This window comes from Osmerus eperlanus, chromosome 10 (assembly GCF_963692335.1).
Source record: "Osmerus eperlanus chromosome 10, fOsmEpe2.1, whole genome shotgun sequence".
NCBI classification, from domain to species: Eukaryota; Metazoa; Chordata; class Actinopteri; order Osmeriformes; family Osmeridae; genus Osmerus; species Osmerus eperlanus.
In genome coordinates, this window is record NC_085027.1 from 9438451 (window position 1) to 9458448 (window position 19998).

The 19998-nt window shown below is 44.8% G+C and overlaps 1 protein-coding gene across 8 annotated transcripts in view; it reads right to left on the reverse strand.

The window, feature by feature from the left end:
- The window catches only part of neo1a (neogenin 1a), a 114575-nt gene that overhangs the window by 9090 nt on the left and 85487 nt on the right, over positions 1 to 19998 (reverse strand). For 5 of the 8 annotated variants that reach the window (XM_062471064.1, XM_062471070.1, XM_062471067.1 and 2 more), the window contains exons 8-19: positions 15204 to 15438; positions 14883 to 15037; positions 13082 to 13230; positions 11755 to 11893; positions 11308 to 11357; positions 9371 to 9515; positions 7732 to 7842; positions 6817 to 7011; positions 6288 to 6383; positions 2751 to 2983; positions 1016 to 1154; positions 703 to 810 (exon numbers count right to left, since the gene is read on the reverse strand). In XM_062471064.1, coding sequence (XP_062327048.1) covers positions 703 to 810; positions 1016 to 1154; positions 2751 to 2983; positions 6288 to 6383; positions 6817 to 7011; positions 7732 to 7842; positions 9371 to 9515; positions 11308 to 11357; positions 11755 to 11893; positions 13082 to 13230; positions 14883 to 15037; positions 15204 to 15438 — 1755 coding nt within the window. The remainder of the gene's footprint in view (positions 1 to 702; positions 811 to 1015; positions 1155 to 2750; positions 2984 to 6287; positions 6384 to 6816; positions 7012 to 7731; positions 7843 to 9370; positions 9516 to 11307; positions 11358 to 11754; positions 11894 to 13081; positions 13231 to 14882; positions 15038 to 15203; positions 15439 to 19998) is intronic. The other 3 variants (XM_062471071.1, XM_062471066.1, XM_062471068.1) reach the window with 2 other exon arrangements.

Consider the following 19998-nt stretch of genomic DNA (forward strand, 5'->3'; position numbering starts at 1 on the left):
TTGATCTGGCCAACTGTTGTGAAGGGGTTTTTCTTCACCAGGGAAAGAATTCTTCTGTCATCCACCACAGTTGTTTTCCGTGGTCTTCCGGGTCTTTTGGTGTTGCTGAGCTCACCAGTGCGTTCTTTCTTTTTATGAATGTACCAAACAGTTGATTGAGCCACACCTAATGTTTTTGCTATCTCTCTGATAGGTTTGTTTTGATTTTTCAGCCTAACGATGGCTTGCTTCACTGATGGTGACAGCTCTTTGGACTTCATATTGAGAGTTGACAGCAACAGATTCCAAACACAAATACCATACTTGAAGTGAACTCTAGACCTTTTATCTGCTCCTTGTCAATGAAATAACAAACTCCCATGAGGGAATAACATACACCTGGCCATGGAACAGCTGAGCAGCCAATTGTCCAATTACTTTTGGTCCCTTAAAAAGGGGGGGGGGCACATATAAAATGTATTGTAATTCCTACACCGTTCACCTGATTTGGATGTAAATACCCTGAAATTAAAGCTGAAAGTCTGCACTTAAAGCACATCTTGATTTTTTCATTTCAAATCCATTGTGGTGGTATACAGAGCCAAAATGATGAAAATTGTGTCAATGTCCAAATATTTATGGACCTAACTGTACATGAGTGTGTGTGTGTGTGTGTGTTTAGCACTGAGGAGGGAGATACAAGCGAAAGAGTGTGTGGCTCACCCGTGATTTTGCCGTTGGCCTCCGAGGGCGGTTGCCAGTTTACGATGATGGTCCTCGGCTTAGTCTCTTTGCTCACTACCGTCACATCTTTGGGGGAGGAGCTGGGTACTGTTGGACGAAAACCAATAATTATTCATTAGGTGTACTTCACTTCAGGGGGCGCAAATAATAGAAAAGGACTGTTATAGTAATGATGTGTTGGTGTTTGTGCTTGTTTGTGCTGAGGACATTTGAGTGTGAAAACATGGTTATTGTTCTGGAGTGTATGTACTGTTCTAAGTGCTTATTACGCGCGTGTGTGTGTCGGTCATACTAGTCTCAAACGTGGTTCCCTGAGCGGTCATGCTCCAGGTGCTGGTCCTCCTGCCCTTGGTCACCATGACGGAGAACTCGTACAGAGTGTTGGGCTTCAGCCCGGTTACCATGTGGCTCAGGTTGGTGGTGTTGGCAGTCTACAAAGACGCACACATAAACGTATCAGACACGTGGATAGGGAGGCTGGAGCTCAGTGGTTGAGCATGCCATTGCATAGTAAGAGGCTGCAGGTTCAAATTCCCACATTGTCACTTCACTCATATTCATGACAAGGCAGTACACTTCACGCCCACTAGGTGGTACCAGAGACTCCAAAAACCAGAGTCTTAACACCAAAGCTGAGCCCTTTTCATCACGCCCCTCTAATGACACAAAGCCATTGAGTTTTCATACAGTGGGCCTACTTCAAGGACAACAGATGGCACCATCTCTGGATGCTTTGGGAATACATATTAAATAAATAGCTGTAAAGCCATTTAATACCCTCTCAATGACAACATTACATTTTGAAACCCGGAACCTTCTGAAGCTGTATTTCTTTACTAATCTTCTTTATGATAGCCGTCTAATCTCAGCTATAATTTAATATGGTAGCACCCGAGCAAAATGCATGGAGATTGGCATAGTACCTGCTGCAAAGATGGTCCAACTACATGCTGGTGGATGTTAGAGAGAGGGCATTGGTCCCCTTGGTGGATCCAGCTCAGTGGAAAGCTGCCTGTCTCTTTAATAATACAACGGTTTGTCTAGTCTATTCTCTATCCACTCTGGACAAGGTGGTAAACCCAATGAATAAACAAGGTGAAAAACAACGATGTCGAACTGGAACATGGCAAACAAACAACAGGGTTGATCGAGTCCAGTAAATTGTGGAAATCCCTGCAAATCCTTCAGACGGTTAGGTTTTCATCAAGCTAGCGTTTAACTTCCTGGAGTTAAGAAGCTAATCACACAATGCCACACAATGACATATGAAGGATAACAAATAAAATACAAATTCAAAATAAACATAAGATTAATAGTTTGCCTGTGGTCAAGCGTCCGAGCTGTATCAAAGGAATAAAACAATGCAGCCTTTTATAGCCCATTGGAGACTTTAGTGGCAATGTGAGACTATTGAATAACAGAAGGTTCTGTGTCCGCTATATGAGGGCGTTGTTTGATAGATCAGACTTGTGTGTGAGAATTGAGCATATTCAAAATGCACTGTCAGGTTTCCCCTTTCCTTCCCCCAGCTCTCAGTTTGTCTTGTCCTTGTTGAATAATTTATGATCAAATGCAGCCCTTTATCTGGGCTCTGCTCACTGGTGTGTGCACATACACACACGTGCTCACACATGCATGCACAACAAATACACAGAAACATCAATCTTGTACTTGGAGATGGGTAATGATCTTAATTGGGCTAGAGCTGGCTAAATCAACACTAAATCTGTCTCACACACCCTATTTTAGGGTGAGCCTCACTGTGCTTGTCTCTTATCTTGTAAACCTGGGATTTTAACAGTAATTTTTTTTTGTATCCAATTAGTTTATAATCAAAGGGAAGTATTTATACATAAACACCACATCTACAGTATATTCCACACATTCAGATGTGACTTTCCCCCTCCTAAATTAAGAGTCTTGATGGTCTCATTATACAGTAGAATGTACCAGCATTTACCAACCCACACCCTAGACAGCTACTGTCCAGTAAGCAGGGGGAAACACGGTTCACTTGGACACCATACCTTCATCTTGGTGTTGGCAGGGATGTTGGTCTTCCAGCGCACGGTGTAGTAGCGGGCGTCAGTGATCTTCTGGTTCTTGGGCAGTGAGTTGTCAGCCCAGGTGACCTTGATGGTGTCGTGGCTCAGCACAGAGGCCTGAACGCCGACGGGGGGCAGCATGGGGGTGGGGTCTGGTACTGGCGTGTATGGAGGATGGAAGAATTCAATCAAATCAACGTCAGGGTCTATGGGTTCTGCGAGCAGTTAACACAGGTATGAGGTTGAACGGACAAAACAATAATGCGAATGGTATTAAAGGGGGGGCGGGGGGGCGTGGAGGGAGGGGCAGGGTGGAATCGGAGAGAAAGCACATGCATGTCAAATGTAAGGGATATATTATGTTAATGAGTTTGGTATGAAGGGAAAAGGGAGGGAGAAGGAGAGGAAAAAGGAGTACAACGAGCATGGGATTGGGAAGGGTGAAAAGAAAGAGAGAATATTCTATTAGAAACATCAGACATTTCTGGATCTACATAGACTGAGAATCTATACAGAAGGTTGGGGTTTTTCTACATCCCAACTAGTAAAACAGAGTCAAGGACAGTGAACCATTCCAAAGATGACTAGAGAGAACTAGAAAGAAGATGCACAGGAGTATAGTCACTAGAGTGAATTCATGTTTGAACCCTTCATACTTCATAAGCACCATCTTTTTTATTTGTAATGTAAAGGGACACAAGAACCATATGGGGAAAACAGAACTGTAAATGATTATTTCTGATTAAAAAACATTCCTAGATTAAGATTTTTTCCAGTGGGTTCTTCTATTGCTACAAAAGTTTCCAAGTAGCACTTTTTGGGAGCCAGTGCTGTGCTCTATTATAAAATTGAAACTGGCCAAGAGCAATATTAGATTCATTGGAAATGAAAGCATATAGCTCAAATAGGGCTTCTAGAGTCCCCCACATTATCATTTACTGAGTCTTTCAAGGCAAAACACACACACACAAATACATTGGTAGGAAGGAAGAAAAACACCTGAAACGTGAAACTAAAATCATGTTTTTGCCACATTGTCAGAACGTAAATAGCTTCACATTACAAAAATGTGTGTGAGGGATAGGAGCATAAAATAAGACATTGGCTAAGAACATGTTTTTTTTTTTTACTAACTTGAAAATGCTGGGAGCACAAGGTCAGGGACAAGTGCAGCACAGGCTGCACCTTCACAACATGAGTCGTGAGTGTGTCAGATGGCCCTTATCCTCTTATATGTGTCCATTGTTGCATGAATGTGTTGGAAAAAAAGGTGGGCAACATTGCTTCTTTCATGTATCCTATATTAAAAAAACGCAACCTATAAAGGTTTTGCTGGCTTGGTCTTGAACTTTAACCTTCTGTGTTTACGTGTGTTCTGATCCAGAAGTTTCTTATTGAGTGGTTCTGTTTCCCAAGCTTATCCATTTTTGTTGTTGTAAAGGACACTGTGGTTATGCAGCTGACATAATTTACAACAGAATCACGTTGAATACAAATCCATGGTGCCTTCAAGGCTATGAGCACACATTTGCAGAATGTGTAAACTCTGCAGTGTGTGTGTGTTTCTGTGTGAGTTTGTGTGAGAGAAATGCAAGAACAAGGGATTTCCTGGTTCGGGGTGCCACGTTGCTGGTTAAATGCTTCAAGAAGGCTCAGTCATGGTTACGCTACACTTCTCACCAACTGACCGCCGTCTCTGCTCTACAGATTCCAACCGTGGTCCAGCGGTAATGAGAGAAAGGTTCTGGTCAATTGCAGAGCCCTCCGTTTTACACATCATTATGCAGGGCCGGGCTCATTATTTGCTGGCCTGTGTGTGTGTATTTGTGTGTGTATGTGTGTGTGTAAGCACAAGTGTGTTGAACACTGAGACAATCCAAGAAATCAGTAGCAGAAGGGGGAAAAGTGGTTTCAGGTTGGCACGGTTTTGCCAGGCTTTGCCAGCTCAGTGTGTCAAAGGGGAATGGAGAATAAGTCCTCAGGTCTGTGGACTAACTGTGTACTCGGGTTTAGCAGCACCAAGAAGTTTGAAGCACACCATACAGTCACTTTCTGAGACATCTGATCTCTCACTTGGATGCAGATTCCACCAATACACTATCAACTCCCGCTTTTTTAACTGTTGTGATTGAAGCAAAAAAAAATATAAAAATAAAAAACCGTCGCTCACTTTCCAAGCATTCCCATTTTCTTTTCAGGGAGAAATGTATCTGGGTCAACTTGACTTTTTGAATCCAAACGTTCTCATCTAATGAACAAAGTGGTGGGGAAGGAGCACACTAGGGTGGTGGGCTTAGGTTTGGCTGCGAAAGGGAAATACTTGATCTGACAAAAGGGGTTGCCAAAGCCACAGCAGGGGGTGTGTGTGAGAGAGAAGGAGAGAGGGATGGTGTGTGACAACTTGTGCGTTGTTCTACAGCGCAGTTGCAGTTTGGGTTGTGTGTACAGACTATTTTGACGCAATCCACAGCCTTCCGGCATCCTGTCCCCTCTTCACAGGACTGCATGCTGGTATAGTGTAGCACAGACAGACAGGGGATGGCGATGGGGGGCTGGCTCAGGAAAGATAGTAGGGGGGCGTGGAACACGCTTACAGTCTGCCCATAGGGGCGCCGAGGGGGGTAAGAAGTTAACGTCTAACAAAGTGTGTGTGTGTGCAGTGTCAAACTTTGAGTGAACTTGGCTGAGAAAAGCAGCTTGGCTGAGTTTTGGGGGGTTCTAACTTGAAGTCTGACACTAATTGTCACCAGGAAGCCTATCCACGGGAATTATATATTGGCGGTCTCGTCACACAAAACCAGATAATCCTGAAGGAGAAATGGTTGAGGACACTTTTATTGTTAGCAATGTTTGACCTAAATATATCCATTACAAAGAGTACCATTCAAGGAACTCAAAAGCAAAACTAAAGATGTAAAACTAGACCAAATCTCCACTTAATCTAACCAGTATTTAGAGACTTGTAACAAAGTACAAAGGACAACTCTAAGTTACTTTAAACAATGGCCCATGCTCTCTCTGTCAGGCTGACATATAATGATGCTGAGAGAAATGTAAGAAAGCCAAAGCTTGAAGCACTTCTTAAGAGAAGTTATGGGGCTCCTCTCAAAATATAAAATAGAATATTAAGGAATACTTAAAGTGCAGCTGGCACTTTTCAAGGGAAAATAGGTTTGGTATGATATTTTACGAGCTCTGATTGAAAGACCATTCCAAGCTGAAAGATTGATCAACATTGAGTAGAGAAGGATAGAAAACCTTGATACCTGAAGAAAAGAAATCCAACCAGGGACCCAGTATTGAAAATGTGACAGGCAATGCCATTGGTACAGAAATTTGTAATGGAGATAATGTTCCATTGATGTGGTATTGATAGTGGGGAAGCAAACAATGCCTTCTACATTTAAAAACGGTATCATTACTGCTAATTCCATATGAAGTAGACATGAATGCAGTAGTACAGTATGAAAGGTGTCTGCAGTTTGTGTGTGTGTGTGTGTGCATGGCTGTGTGTTCTACCTGACTGTGGCCTGGTGATAGCGCTCTCGTACACAGGGATGCCCTCCCCCACGTTGTTGAAGGCCTTCAGGGTTATCACATAGTGGGAGCTGGGGTCTGATGCATGGAAGGAGAGAGAGAAGAAGGGAGAGAAGAAGAAAGAGAGGGAGAGAGAGACGTCGATAAAGAAAGCAGACACGAAAGAGTGTGTGAAATTATTTATCAAGCTAACCAGGGCCAGGCTCTTGAGACTCCTTTCACAATCATTCTATTGGCCAGGGTGAATATTTAAACACAATTATTTCTTTCTCATTGTAATTTTGATGGAAAACTACAATTATGCACATATTTAAGCTAAGCAACTCTGCCTTCCCCCACTGTTTTAATGAGCATATTAGGGGTTACGACTCCAAAGCCTCCCCAGTGAGCATATCTACTCGACAGTACTGCCCATCGACTCCACACATGTACAAACATACAGGAGCCGGCACAAGACAACACTCAAAATGGGGATAATCTTCAAAATAAAAAGCGTCTAGGGAGTACCTACCTAAGTTCTCAATGCTGTAGTAGCGCTGCTTGTAGTCCACCTTGATGGTCTGTGCATGGGGGCTGCCGATACCGTAGCCGATGGTGTAGCCACGAACCACAATGTCCTGGTTCTCTGGCGGGGTCCAGCTCACCACGATGCTGTTCACCAGCGGACGCACATGCAGGGAGCTGGGGATGTCCGGCACCCTGGACTCTAGATTTGGGGAGGGGGGGGGGACGGCACACAGACAACCACAGACACACAATAAATTAAAATAAGGATCACAGCTTAAATGGGTTGAGATGTGCCAAGATGAAATACGCTGAAATAAGATGACCAGATAAGAGTCAGAGTATTAGTGGTTTGGCTCCAAGTCTTAGGTCTTGGAGTCTTACGTTAGTATAGGTCTCGTCTTAGGTTAGTTAGGTCTAAAAGGTTAGTATAGGTCATTATGTGTATTAGAGGTCTACTATATTGTACTGTATATTGCATACTATTTTTTATATTTAGGTTTATTATTATTTTATTTCTATTCTATTTTAGCTTATCATAGATGTAATCTATGTTCTTAGTACTTATATGTTATGTTATGCCAGGTCTTGTCCCAAGAATTTCAGTGCCCAGTCTGACCTTGTGTCACCCCTGCACCTGACAATAAAAAACTTGAAGTGCCTTAGACTAATTCGAGCACCCACTGCACGCCAGTCCTCGAAGCACTCTCCTCTGGCATTTAAACCATATTCTCCCAGACACCAATTAAGGTTGTTTTAACTGGAACCAATAAAACGTTGTGAATTCAGTAAACCAACTTTGGCCAGTACAAAACAAAAATAGTATTCAAAACAGGGTGTTTTACTTTTAAAAGTGCAACTGGTCTTGAAAGGGCTGTCTGAGGGGAAGGAAGTGATGCACAGAGGGAGAGTTCCTCCTTACCATCCAGGTCGCTCTCAAACGTCTCAGCTGTGGTCCACTCTGTGGCGGGTCCAGTTCCGTTCACTGTGATGGCCGATACTCTGAAAGTGTACTCTGTCCCTCGCTCCAGACCTGAAGAGACACACACATGCACACCATACACACACACACACACACACACACACAATAACACACGCACACACAAAGAGGAGCCATTATATCAACTGTCACTAACTGTTGGCTGGAGGAGATGAACTGTATAGTGAAAACAACTGTCCTTTCCAATAACATCAACTTCCTCAAAAATACGATACTCAAAAAGACATCACTTGCAAGATCTTATTAGCCTTCTGGATATGTGAAGCAGAACCATTATGATACCCACAGGTGCTATGAGCAGGCAGAATTAAATTTCCACGACTAAAACACTACTGGATTCTTTTTTATTCACACGACAAGCATTAACGACAGCAGTAGATAATTGTTATTTAAAAGCCACAATTTTGGGGGAAAGAGGGCTGGATATTTCTTGGGTGTGAGTGAGGAAAAAATCCATAACTGTCCTGAGGCTGTGCTTGTCGTGGCACAACAATATATTTTATCCTCGGTTCGATATAAATTTAAAAATAGAGAAGCAACTTTCTGGTCATTGATCAGCATGTTTTGGGAGAGGAAATGTCCATAAGGGGTGCTTTACAAGTCATGAATTGCACTGATGATTTATTTAGATTTTTTACACATTCTCGGTAGTAGACATCGTTTCAATCTTTTAAGGCAACTTCTCTGTTGCCAAAGGGGATGGGTTTGCAACTTCGGAATAAAAAATTGAGGGAACACCCGCTGTCATAAAAAAAAACACTGCTTCCAATTGCTATGCAAGTTCCTCATAACTGTTGGATTTTTCTGCTGTTTGTACGCTAAATGCTAATCCATCTATCTGCTCTCGCACTCTCTATCCTCTCCGGGGCGTCCCAAAGGCTGGGTGTGGAGAACCGCAAAGCCACACGCAGCCCTGGAGGCTAAAACATTCCAGCTAAATGTCTTTAGACCAACAAACGCCCCCTCCATTTCACCCTCTGAATGAAACCAAAAATGACTTTTAAGTCATATTCTCTTTGATAGTGGCTCACAGTTTGAGACTGGACCCTCCCCCCCTACACGCACACGCTAAAAAGTTGCTGAGATTACTAATTTAGTATGCATCGCCATCGCTTAAGAGTCCCCGGTGAGAGACTAAATTCCACTGTACATTTGGAGATGGAGGGAGACTTTAGAGAGAGATGGAGAGAGACTCCTTGGAGGAGGTAGTAATTATGTTGGATTTTGAAAACAGTGTGGATCAGAAACATACTTTTTTTTTTACACTTAATGCCAGACAATGACTAAAATCAACAAGTGTCCAAACTCTAGGCATCAACGATATTCCAGCAAAGAGACATACAAAAGTCGTTCCTTCTAGATTTGCACCCTGGTTAGAAAAAAAGCACCATTTGGCACCATTTCTGGTTACAAAAACACTACCCTTATCTGGCTTAACTGGGACACACTTGGAAGTCTGCATCTTTCCCAGCTTCGTTATGAATATTCATATCTTGTGATTACCATGATCGTGTACATTGGCTCCAGTAGTTTTGGCTAACCCAGGGTGAAGGGTCATTACCTTCGATGAGCTGGGAGAGCTGTGTGCCTCTGGTGGTCTCAGCCGCTTCGCTCTTCCTGGAGCCTTTCCGGTAACGGATCTTGTAGCCGGTAATCTCCCCATTCTGGGTGCCAGGGGGTGGGGGCTGCCAGCGGACCATGATGCTCTGGGAAGGAGGGGGGGAGTAAACACACACCCAAATAAATATGAGAGGGGGAAATAACAAAATCAATGGTACCCTCGAGACGCACTGTAAGATCAGATAAGATACCAAACACCTTTCCAAAACCTTTTAGGAAAATTTAAGAGAGACATCATGCTTGCTGTTGGCCAACATAATTCAGGACGAAAGACAGACTATTGTAACTCCATTAACAATCAGCTTTTAACTACCTACATTACTGTATGAGGAGTTAAGGGTTACTTCTACAGCATAGCCAGGGATGTGCCTTGAACCCTTTCTAAATGACTACCGGTATGTGGCATACCCAATTCTAAAGGTGCTAGTGTAACCTGAGATTGATTGTCACACCTACCGACCTGTGTGCAGACGATGTAAATGGATATTATGTGACTTAGCGTCACACTGGTCAACGCCCATTCAGATGCACTGTGCAATCAAGAAACGCACATTGCGGTAGCGCAGGGGTGGGGAACGTCCGGCCCGCCGTATGCGGCCCGCGAAATCATTTGGTCTGGCCCGCCATGGCACTGCAGGAACCATATTATTAGGTGCATTATTCGTTGGCAGCAGCACTATTTTAATATGTGGAAGAGGACCGTGGAGGCGCGCAGCATTGCGTACCAATGTACCAAAAAATGTCGCTTGCGCGCTCTGTGCGCTCGCATTAAGTGTGGAATTCCTTTCTAGCAAATCAAACCCAGAACACGTTGTTGGAACACGTTACAATGTATGGCTCCGCGCCTGATTAACACTCAGATCGATAAGCAGTCTCAAAAATGGTAGCAATATAAAAAATAATACGATCCCTTTCTGTAATCATGATACCCCCCAAGAAATGTTCGATGCACCCCTAGTCAAAGCAGGCTGCATCCGTTCCAGCTAACATCACAAACCTCACCAAAGAGAAGCAGTTCCAGCCATCACATTAGGGGTGAGTAAATTAAATGTTTGACCAAATATAGCAGGCACATTTTTAAGTTGATAATTCTGTACGGCCCCCGAATGATTTTATAAATATCCAAATGGCCCTTGGCAGAAAAAAGGTTCCCCACCCCTGCGGTAGAAGGTGATGTGTCGTAGATACTATCTGAGAGAGAGAGAGAGAGAGAGAGAGAGAGAGAGAGAGAGAGAGAGAGAGAGAGAGAGAGAGAGAGAGAGAGAGAGAGAGAGAGAGAAACACACACAGACATAGACACGCACTCTTCACCACCCGAGTCAAGGGAATAGTGCAAATTAAATTGGCGCTAAGTGTGTTCAATTCGTTTATTTCCTTTTTTCTTATAACACACTCTGGTTTACCTCGTTAGCCTTGTTTCCTGCCCCTCTCCCATCATTCCCTTCTCAAAAACACATGTGTTTGATTGACTTTTGGAAATCACAAGAGAAGGTGAGAAAGCGAATGCTGAGGGATTTGTGGATAAAAAGAGAGCGTGTCAAATTGAAGCGAGATTACCCCAAAATTGGCTCGTGGGTTGCCAGATTTCTCCAGTATGAGATTCCAGTTTATACAATCTACTCAAGCCACAGGCAATGAATTGCAAGTGCGTAACAAATGCTGTTCATGCACAATAATGAAGCAGGAGAGCATTGTGTTCTGAAATTAAAAGTATGATGTCGAAGGGCAGGCTATAAAAGAGAATATCAAACCCGAGAAACAACCTGGCCTCGTAGTATTGGAAACGTCTTTGTGAAGTGTTAATTCAACACATGGAAAGTGACAAACTGAATCTCTTTGAGGTTTTAACCAAGGCCTTCCTTGTAAGCAGGGCCTTACCTTTGAGTTCTGGACCTCCAGAGTGAGATTCTGAGGCGGAGCACTGGGAACTGGAGAGTAAGGAGCAGAAAGAGTGGATAAGAGGTCAAGTCTCATCAGAGGGTTCACACTGAAAAAGCGTGTAAAGAGTGTAATAGTGTACGCAGTGTTTGTGTGTATCGCAACAAATATACATTTACATTTAGCAGACGCTCTTATCCAGAGCGACTTGCAGTAAGTACAGGAACATTCCCCCGAGGCAAGTAGGGTGAAGTGCCTTGCCCAAGGACACAACGTCATTTGACACAGCCAGGAATTGAACCAGCGACCTTCTGATTACTAGCCCGATTCTCTAACCGCTCAGCCACCTACCAATACTACTATTGTAAAACTAGGCTCTGCATTCACAGACACAAAAAAAAGGACTTTGCATTGGAAGCTCAGTCCTGGTGTGGCCTCTCCGCTCACCATCAGACAGAGTCCGGACGCTCACGTCGTTGGTGGACACTCCCGGGCCATGCTTGTTGTAAGCCACCACCCGAAAACTGTATTCGGTGTACTTCTTCAGGCCTGTGATGGTGTAGGACAGGGTCCCAATGTCAACGTCCTGGGAAAGAGAGAGTGTGTGTGTGTGTGTGTGAGAGAGAAAGATAGAGTGAGCGTGCGCGAAAGAGTTAGAGAGAGATTGAGTGAGTGAGAGAGAAATAGATGATCATTATAATTGGTTTTCCATACACACACACACCAACTGGAAACAAGCGACTGGCATTCACCTCTTGTTCGCTAAAGTGACACAAAAAAGTCAAGTCCATGTGGGAAATCTCATCAGCAACCAAAGGAACTACATTCACCTTTGGTCCCAGGTAAGGTACCCTGAATATGACAGCTTCCCCCTATAGACAACACATCACTTCCTGAATATTTCCCATATCCTTAAATAATTGAGAGGCTTCTAGGAGGCCAGTAGTCAGCATGCACTCTGCTCTGCCCCTTTGTTCCATCCCTGTCTGTCAGACACCGGAGAGGAGAATATCAGGTCCTTCCATTCCTTCCCTCCTCGTCAGTCCTTCCTCCCACTATCTCCCCTCCTCTTTCATTCTCTCACCTTCTCTGCTATGCTCCCTCTTCCCCGTCTCCCTTTTCTTTATCATTATCTCTCTACTTTAACTCTCTCTCCCACCTTTTCTCTCTCCGTGTCCTCCAGGGAACTGAGGCATCATTGCCTCTGACATTTCATCCATTATAATATTAAAGGCTCTTTAATGCCACGCTGCACAGTCCTACTGGTTACCCAGTCCCACTGGTTACCCAGTCCCACTGGTTACCCAGTCCTACTGGTTACACAGTCTCATTGGTTACACAGTCCTACTGGTTACACAGTCCCATTGGTAACCCAGTCTCACTGGTTACACAGTCCTACTGGTTACCCAGTCATACTAATTACACAGTCCTACTGGTTACCCAGTCATACTAATTACACAGTCCTACTGGTTACCCAGTCATACTGTGTAACTAGTATGATCGGGTAACTAGTGGTTCACAATTGTTGATTTCGCACATGTGGCATCGATATGACTGGGATGGGGTAGTGCAAGGAAATCTTGCTAGTGAATACTATACCACCGCTATTATACTAGTACAGGAGTAGAAACCCCTACATATACACACACGCACATTAACCCTAACCACATTTTAGGCATGTTACCGAAATCCACTAGTTGCATTAATATTCATTAGAACATTGAGATTTTACAAACGCTTATGGATACACACATAACAAGCTTTCACATCCCACCTGCTCGATGCCAGAGGCCTTGTCCATGTAGTACAGCTTGTAGGTAAGGATCTCTCCATTGCCCGTGAGGGGCGTATTCCAGCTCAGTGTGGTGGATGAGGGCATGGTTGATACGACCTGTAGGTTGGGGGAAGGGCCAGGGACTTGAACTGCGAAATGGAGAAAAAAGGCAGGAGGAAGTCAACATGTGTAAAATGAACATGGGTGTAGACATTTGAGCCATAACCGGGCAGCCATTTTGGAATGTTGCCGCCCGGGTCTTCCCATAGGAACAGCCAGATGCATGTGGCATTCTCTGACACGCATTCACAGCCCACAAATTCCCTTTAGCATTCCGTTGTTGCGCACGGGAGTCGGAAAGATGCGGCCATGCATCACTGACGGGGACATTTATTTGAAGATTTTACCTAATTACCTCGGATAAGCTGAGCGAGACAGGCAAAAAATTATAATAATAAAGTGGTGGAAGGGTTGAGCGGGTGCATGGAGCATTTCTTTTTTGCTCTTCAGGGGAATGAATGGTTACATTTAATTAGCGGCTCTGATGGCAACCAACAAGGTGTAGCAACACTTGTACAGTGGCAGGTGCTGAGGTCATCATACGTACGCTGGAGAGGCAGCACTGCTGTCTCTGAGGGTGAAGGAGTGTGTGTGTGTGTGTGTGCGTGTGCGCGAGTTAGAGAGGTGTGTATGTTTCATAGAAAACGAGTGGTACCGTGTGTAAGTGAGAGCACAGAGCGAAGCTGCAGGTGGGTCTGGCAGTGTTTGAAAGGCCTCATTTGTCAAGTAGGTGTGTGTGTGCTCATTCCTGTGTGCCCTCATGTCCAGTCTCTGTGTGTGTGCATACAGTATGTAAGGCCCTCTCTCTGAGGGGAAGAGATATAGGGCTGAGCGGTGAGTCTAGGGCTGGTATTTGGATGCAGGTGAACAGTTAGAGCCCTCATTCATAACACTAACGCACACCCGCACAGCATTCAGACACTGACAGAGACATACTGCACTGCACTGCCCGCCCACTCTTCACACCCTGCAGGTAGTTAGGACTCCCGCTGGAACACATTAACGTGTGTATGTGCCCGCCAAGCACCAAGGACAATTGTGGGGAAATGCAGACTGACCCAGAAACAGATTGAGATTGAGTTTAGGCCTGAGCAGACAGACAGATAAATGAATGGGCCACACACCTCCGCTGTGCGTACGGGGGAAACCTTTTCATCATCCCATTTTCAAACAGAAATAGAGAGGGATGAAATAATAATAAGTCCAAATTGTATTTGTGTTTCCAGTTAGAACCACCTAATAAGAGATAGTGTGTGCTAGTAGTAAACAGGAATGTGTGAGTGAGTGCCCTTTTGAGTTATTTGGAAAGGAAAGCAGGAAGAGGAAAAAGAAGAGGAATTCAATTTCTGTCCACATCCCCTCCTCAGCCTTGGTTCACAGAGGGAGGTTGTGTGAGAACACACACACAGAGACACACACACACACACACACACACAGATGAACAAATATAAGCAACTAAACAACATTGGTTTAATGTGTTTTCCACAGCTCAGATGAGAACTGTACCCCTCTGAGGTGCAGTGGGGTGGTCTGGGACTTGATGCACTGACAGCCGTGTGTGTGTGTGTGTGTGTGTGTGTGCATGGAGGTGTGTCTGCATGTGTGCGTTTCAGACATTTGAGAGTGTATATGCATATAAATATTTTACCTGTACGTGTGCCTATATTTACCTTGGTGTGTCTTATTTGTGTGAATATGCAAATGTGTATTTATGTAGGTGTGTGTGTGTGCGTTGCCTCACCTTCAGCCTGGGTGGCCACCTTGAGTACGGCTGAAGTCTCCCCCAGACCATTCCTGTTGTGCGCTACCACCCTGAACTTGTACTTGGAATCAGGCATCAGGCTCTGGATGGTCACTTGCATCTCGCCTGGTCGACTGGTGTTCAAGATCCGCTCCCTGAGAAACATGCAGCCAACACAGTACATGAAACACATCTTGGTACCAGCAAATGCTGCATGGTAAACACATGCTAGTGCTAGCATGATCCTCTCAATGACTTGGATGGGATCTTGAATAAAGTTGCAAGTGGGGTGGACATTTTGGGGGGTGGAAGTGCTTTTACCTGCTGGTACCCTCCTGGCTGTAGTAGACAGAGTAGGTGAGCTCGTCTCCGTGCGGCTCGGCCGGCGGGCGCCAGGTGAGCTTGATGAAGCGGGTGGAGACTAGCGAGGCCACGACGTCTCGGGGGGCGGAGGGGGCGGGGCCGGCGGGGGCGGCAGCGCCTCCGGAGCCTGGCGTTACATGGTCAGTAGTGTCAGGAGTCAGTGAGGGGGGAAGAGGGGAGGGAAGGGCTACGTCTTTGGGTGCAGGAAAGGGGAAGACGTGTTCAAGTGGTGGTGGGTGGGTGGGTGGAGAGGGGGGCAGCCCGGAGGAAGTTATAAAGACAGGGGAGACAGATGGAGGGATGAAGAGTGGAGCGTGAGGGCGTTCAAAAGGAACATGGAAGAAGAGACAGAGAGGGGTTGGAGGGAATGGGAAATGACAGCGAAACAAAAAAACAAAAGGAACAAAAGGAACAGAAGAAAAAACAAAATAACAACAACGTAACGAAAAAGGACTTTTTCGGCATGACAAGAAATCACAAATAAAACACTTATAACTACAACTGGGTTACTCAACACGCAGAAAAGCACATTACATGGGAGACTAACATGCAGAATCTATGGCAAACATGTCTAAGGGGATGGCAGGAGTTGCAGCAGCATCACAGAAATAACACAATTCAACACTGTCTATGAATATCAATTTTAGATTTCTTTACTAAATAAAAGAAGGAAATTATATCATTTTATAGCCCTACAACCAGGCCTATCCTAGAATCAGTTTATCCTATGTGCAACATGGTGCATAATATCTTTATGCACTTTATTGTCAAATTCCACAGTCCAGATACAGAAATGCAAAATATGTTATTGGTTATGTTTTGTCAGCTACCTGAAGCTACATGTGGGATAGGTTTGCTTTCTACTTCCTAACTGAACGAGGTTAAAGGAAATTACTTGTGAGAGAGCATGGTGTGTTGGCCAGGGTGAGAAATTTGGCTGGAAACTATGAGGTATTTACGTCTCTGCAATCTTGGAACATTGGGTATTGGAATTGTTGAATTGAGTAACATAGGATCAGGTGACACTTTCTAAAAGCACACACACAGATGAATCCATCTTCCAGATTTACAAAGCGTGTCAACAGACAGACAACCTCAATGCTGATGAAGTTTCATAACTCCAGCTGCAGTACCATACCCACTCATAGATGGACATGGTCACACAGACAGTCACACACACAGACAGTCACACACACAGACAGTCACACAGACAGTCACACAGACAGTCACACACACAGACAGTCACACAGACAGTCACACAGACAGTCACACAGACAACTTGAATAACCAGTTAGTGTTAGTGGCTGTCGAAGACAGAGAAGCTAAGTTAGTAGCAAAATACAGGAATGCCATTCCACCAAGCCAAATATTTTTTTTTAGTAGTCTTTAAATAACAAAACCCGTTTACTTCACATGAACATCAGGGCTTCACATACGCCCATACAAATGCCCCTTAACCGACCTAAACCCTCAAGGAAGACAAAAACTAGAGAAAAAAACTAATTTTAGATTTTTGGGAGGAAACCTTAGGAGGAGCAATTCAGTGAGGGATCCCCTCCTCCAGAGACGGTTGGTGAAAGAGAGGTGTAGAACAGTCAAACTCCCTCCCTTCCTCTGCCTGCCTCCCTTCCTATACCACTGCCTGCCTCCCTTCCTCCCTTCTTATACCACCCCTTCCTCCTGCCTCTCCTCACCTCCTCTCAACACCTCGTGTTGTTCCGGACTCTTCTATGGGGATCACCTTTGTGGCAGCCTGAGCCGCCGGCAAATTGGCCCGTGTCACGGAAGGAATGAATGAATAAAAAGAGAGGAGACTGGCTGCTCCCCAGACAGAGGGGAGTAAAAAGCTGCCTCCTGCCCGATGGCCGCCGGCACTGGGCACCACGCCAGAAGAACGGTTGGCACACTGGGCACAGGGACTACACTGTGACCAAAATGTTGGTCAGTGGCACTACACTAGTGCTGAGAGCATTTCTGTCTCCTTTGTCACAATCCATCTGGCTAGCAGCGGCCGTCGACAGTAACAGTAAGGCTGGCTCTGACTTCACCTGCCTGCACTATTAATAGAGGATTAATTGTATCATTAGGATGCGTGACATAGGTAATGAATGGGTGACATTGGGGCCTAATGAGGAAAGCTATTCTCTATCTACATAATGATTCTGGCAACTGCCTATGTGAAATTGTGAAGTGACAAGATGCATGATAAAATGTTTATCTTAATAATGATGGACATTTTTTACCACTTTCCCAATGCAGTGAAATTATCTAAAGGGGGACCTTAAGGACATAATTAAATGTATTCAAGTTCTTCACCAGCTACCACACTTCTCAGAGTTCCAGAAATAGATCAAACAAGTGAAATTATATTCAACTTTCCATTGCAGAGTGCAGAGTGCCCTACAGTACCTGCCTGAATAAAATGCCACTTTGTTCACTAGTGAGGGAAACTGTGACGCTATCAAGTCCTCCTACATCTCGTCACTGCGCACACGCACAGGATACTTACCTCACTAAACATTACAAATGAACCAAGGTACTCTGCCCATGGACCGATGACTATATCATCCATTGCTGGGACTACTGTCCTTACCAACCCTAACGTCTCTGCCAAACTCATGTAATGGCAAAATGGAAGTCTTTATTTGTGCGTCCGCATCAGTAATTGTAATGTAGGTTGAGTCGAAGCGCACCGTTCCGCAAATGGCTTATTACTGAACAAGCGCTTTTATCTGGGGGAGGGAAAGAGGGAGGAGAGACGGTAAGAAGAAGGACAGAAAACAAGATCATGCCAGAAGGAAGTGGGCGAGAGACAAAGATGACATGATGATGATCTAAATTAAAAATGCCCTTAGACAAGGTCAAGAAAGTTACTTCAAAGGCTAATCATTTGGCCCATATACAAGCTGCAGTACAACTTGTATATGATATCATTGCATGGGAGTCCTTCATGATACTTCTATGGTTATGCCAAAATGTATTTTCTGTGCAACAGCATGCTGCTATTGCCTCTGTTTGGTTGTCAAGAGCACAGCGGAAACATTGTGACATGTCTGTTCTACAGGGCACATTCTGTCCCTTGGTCTTCTGAGATACAATCAGAAGAATGAGAACCCCGAAAGCTTGTGGCATTACTGAGCAGCCCGCTTGATGTTCTGATAAAAAGTAGCAAGTCTGTAAGGGGGACAGATGTTTGGAGGATGAGACAATGCTAGGGTGGGAGAGTGAGAGAGTGAGACAGATAGAGAGAAAGATAGTCAGAGGGAGGGGAGAGAGGCAGATCAAAACACATCTGTTGTTTGTTCTTTTGATACATCTCCAGGGTCCCTTGCTTCCGGCGTAGGTCCGGTTGCCCCAACGCTGCTCCTTCGTTGGGGGACACCGTTGGTCCCTGGCTGGGGCCAAGAGTAACCCATCGCTTATTAAGCTGGCCCTGGAGGAGGACTTGTCGTTTCAGATGGGCGTGCAGGAAAGGCATACGATTCTGTGTGACAGACTCTACAAGACACATTACCCAAAGGGTGGAGTGACTCCAAATGTATTCTTACAAAAAGGCAGTCTCTAAGACAGCCAGGGTTAGGGTGAGAAATCAAGTAAGTTCAGCACACAAATGAGACACACAGAAAAAAGTAGTCTGTGGTGTCTAAACAGAGTGTTGCATTTTCAGGCTATACTTTTAGACTTTTCTTGGTCAACAGTCACAAACATATTTTCTGGAACACTGCTTTGGTAGGACACCAAGACCAAGTGAAATAAGCTATTCAGGGCTTGATAGCCCTATTCTGGCTGTGGCATGGAGTCTTACATCCTATTAGACAAGCTGGTGCTGCACTGCCAGCTTTCACTGTCACTTGACCATCACAAATAAGAACAGCGGACCATGAGCCAAATAGCTCTACATTCTATGTGTAGCATCTGGTACCAGAGAGTGGAAACCAAAGCTATTATAGGTGCACTGGAAATTAGATAAAAGATTCAGAAAGGTTTTGAGGGGCTTAGGTGTGTATATCAGTGGTGTGTGTTTGTGTGTTTAGGGGAACTGGCTGAGGAGATAAAGGACTAGAGGGGGCCGAGAGGCGGAGCACATCAGAGAGAACTGGGGGGCTTTGTGTGCCATGGGAGGTGGTGGGGAGGAGGCCGGGGGGGGGGAAAAGTGTGTGTGAGAGTGTGTGTGTGTGAGAGTGTGTGTGTGTGAGAGTGTGTGTGTGTGAGAGTGTGTGTTTGTCATTTGGAGTAGGGGTCTCAGCATGGTAAAGTTGGATTAAGACCCCCAATGGACCATAAAGGGGGCATCATCTGTGTCATGTATGTGTAATATTATCATAATGGGGGGGTCGAATATAAGGGATCATCTGGTGGAGGAGGAGAGATGGCACCCTGTGGAGGGGGCTCAGATCTAGCCACTCCCCTGCCAGAGAGCTGGAAGCCCCCTGGCAGAGCTGAACATAAACCCATCCCTCAAGGGTCACAGAGTAAGTCCCCTTTTATTACTGGGACAACCTTATCTCCTCCACCACCAACTAAATCCACAACATAACCTCCCAGCCTAACCCTCAAAAGGCTCTGCATCCGGTCATAACCTCAGTGTGTTTCCCACCACAGACCGAAGACATGAACACAAGTCTGCTAGTGACCAGTTAGGTCCCACTGGACCTCCACACACACACAATTCCAAAGTTTATATATAAATATATAACACAAATAAGACTCAAATAAGAACAAGCTTTGATGGTAATTGAATCTGGTGTTGGGG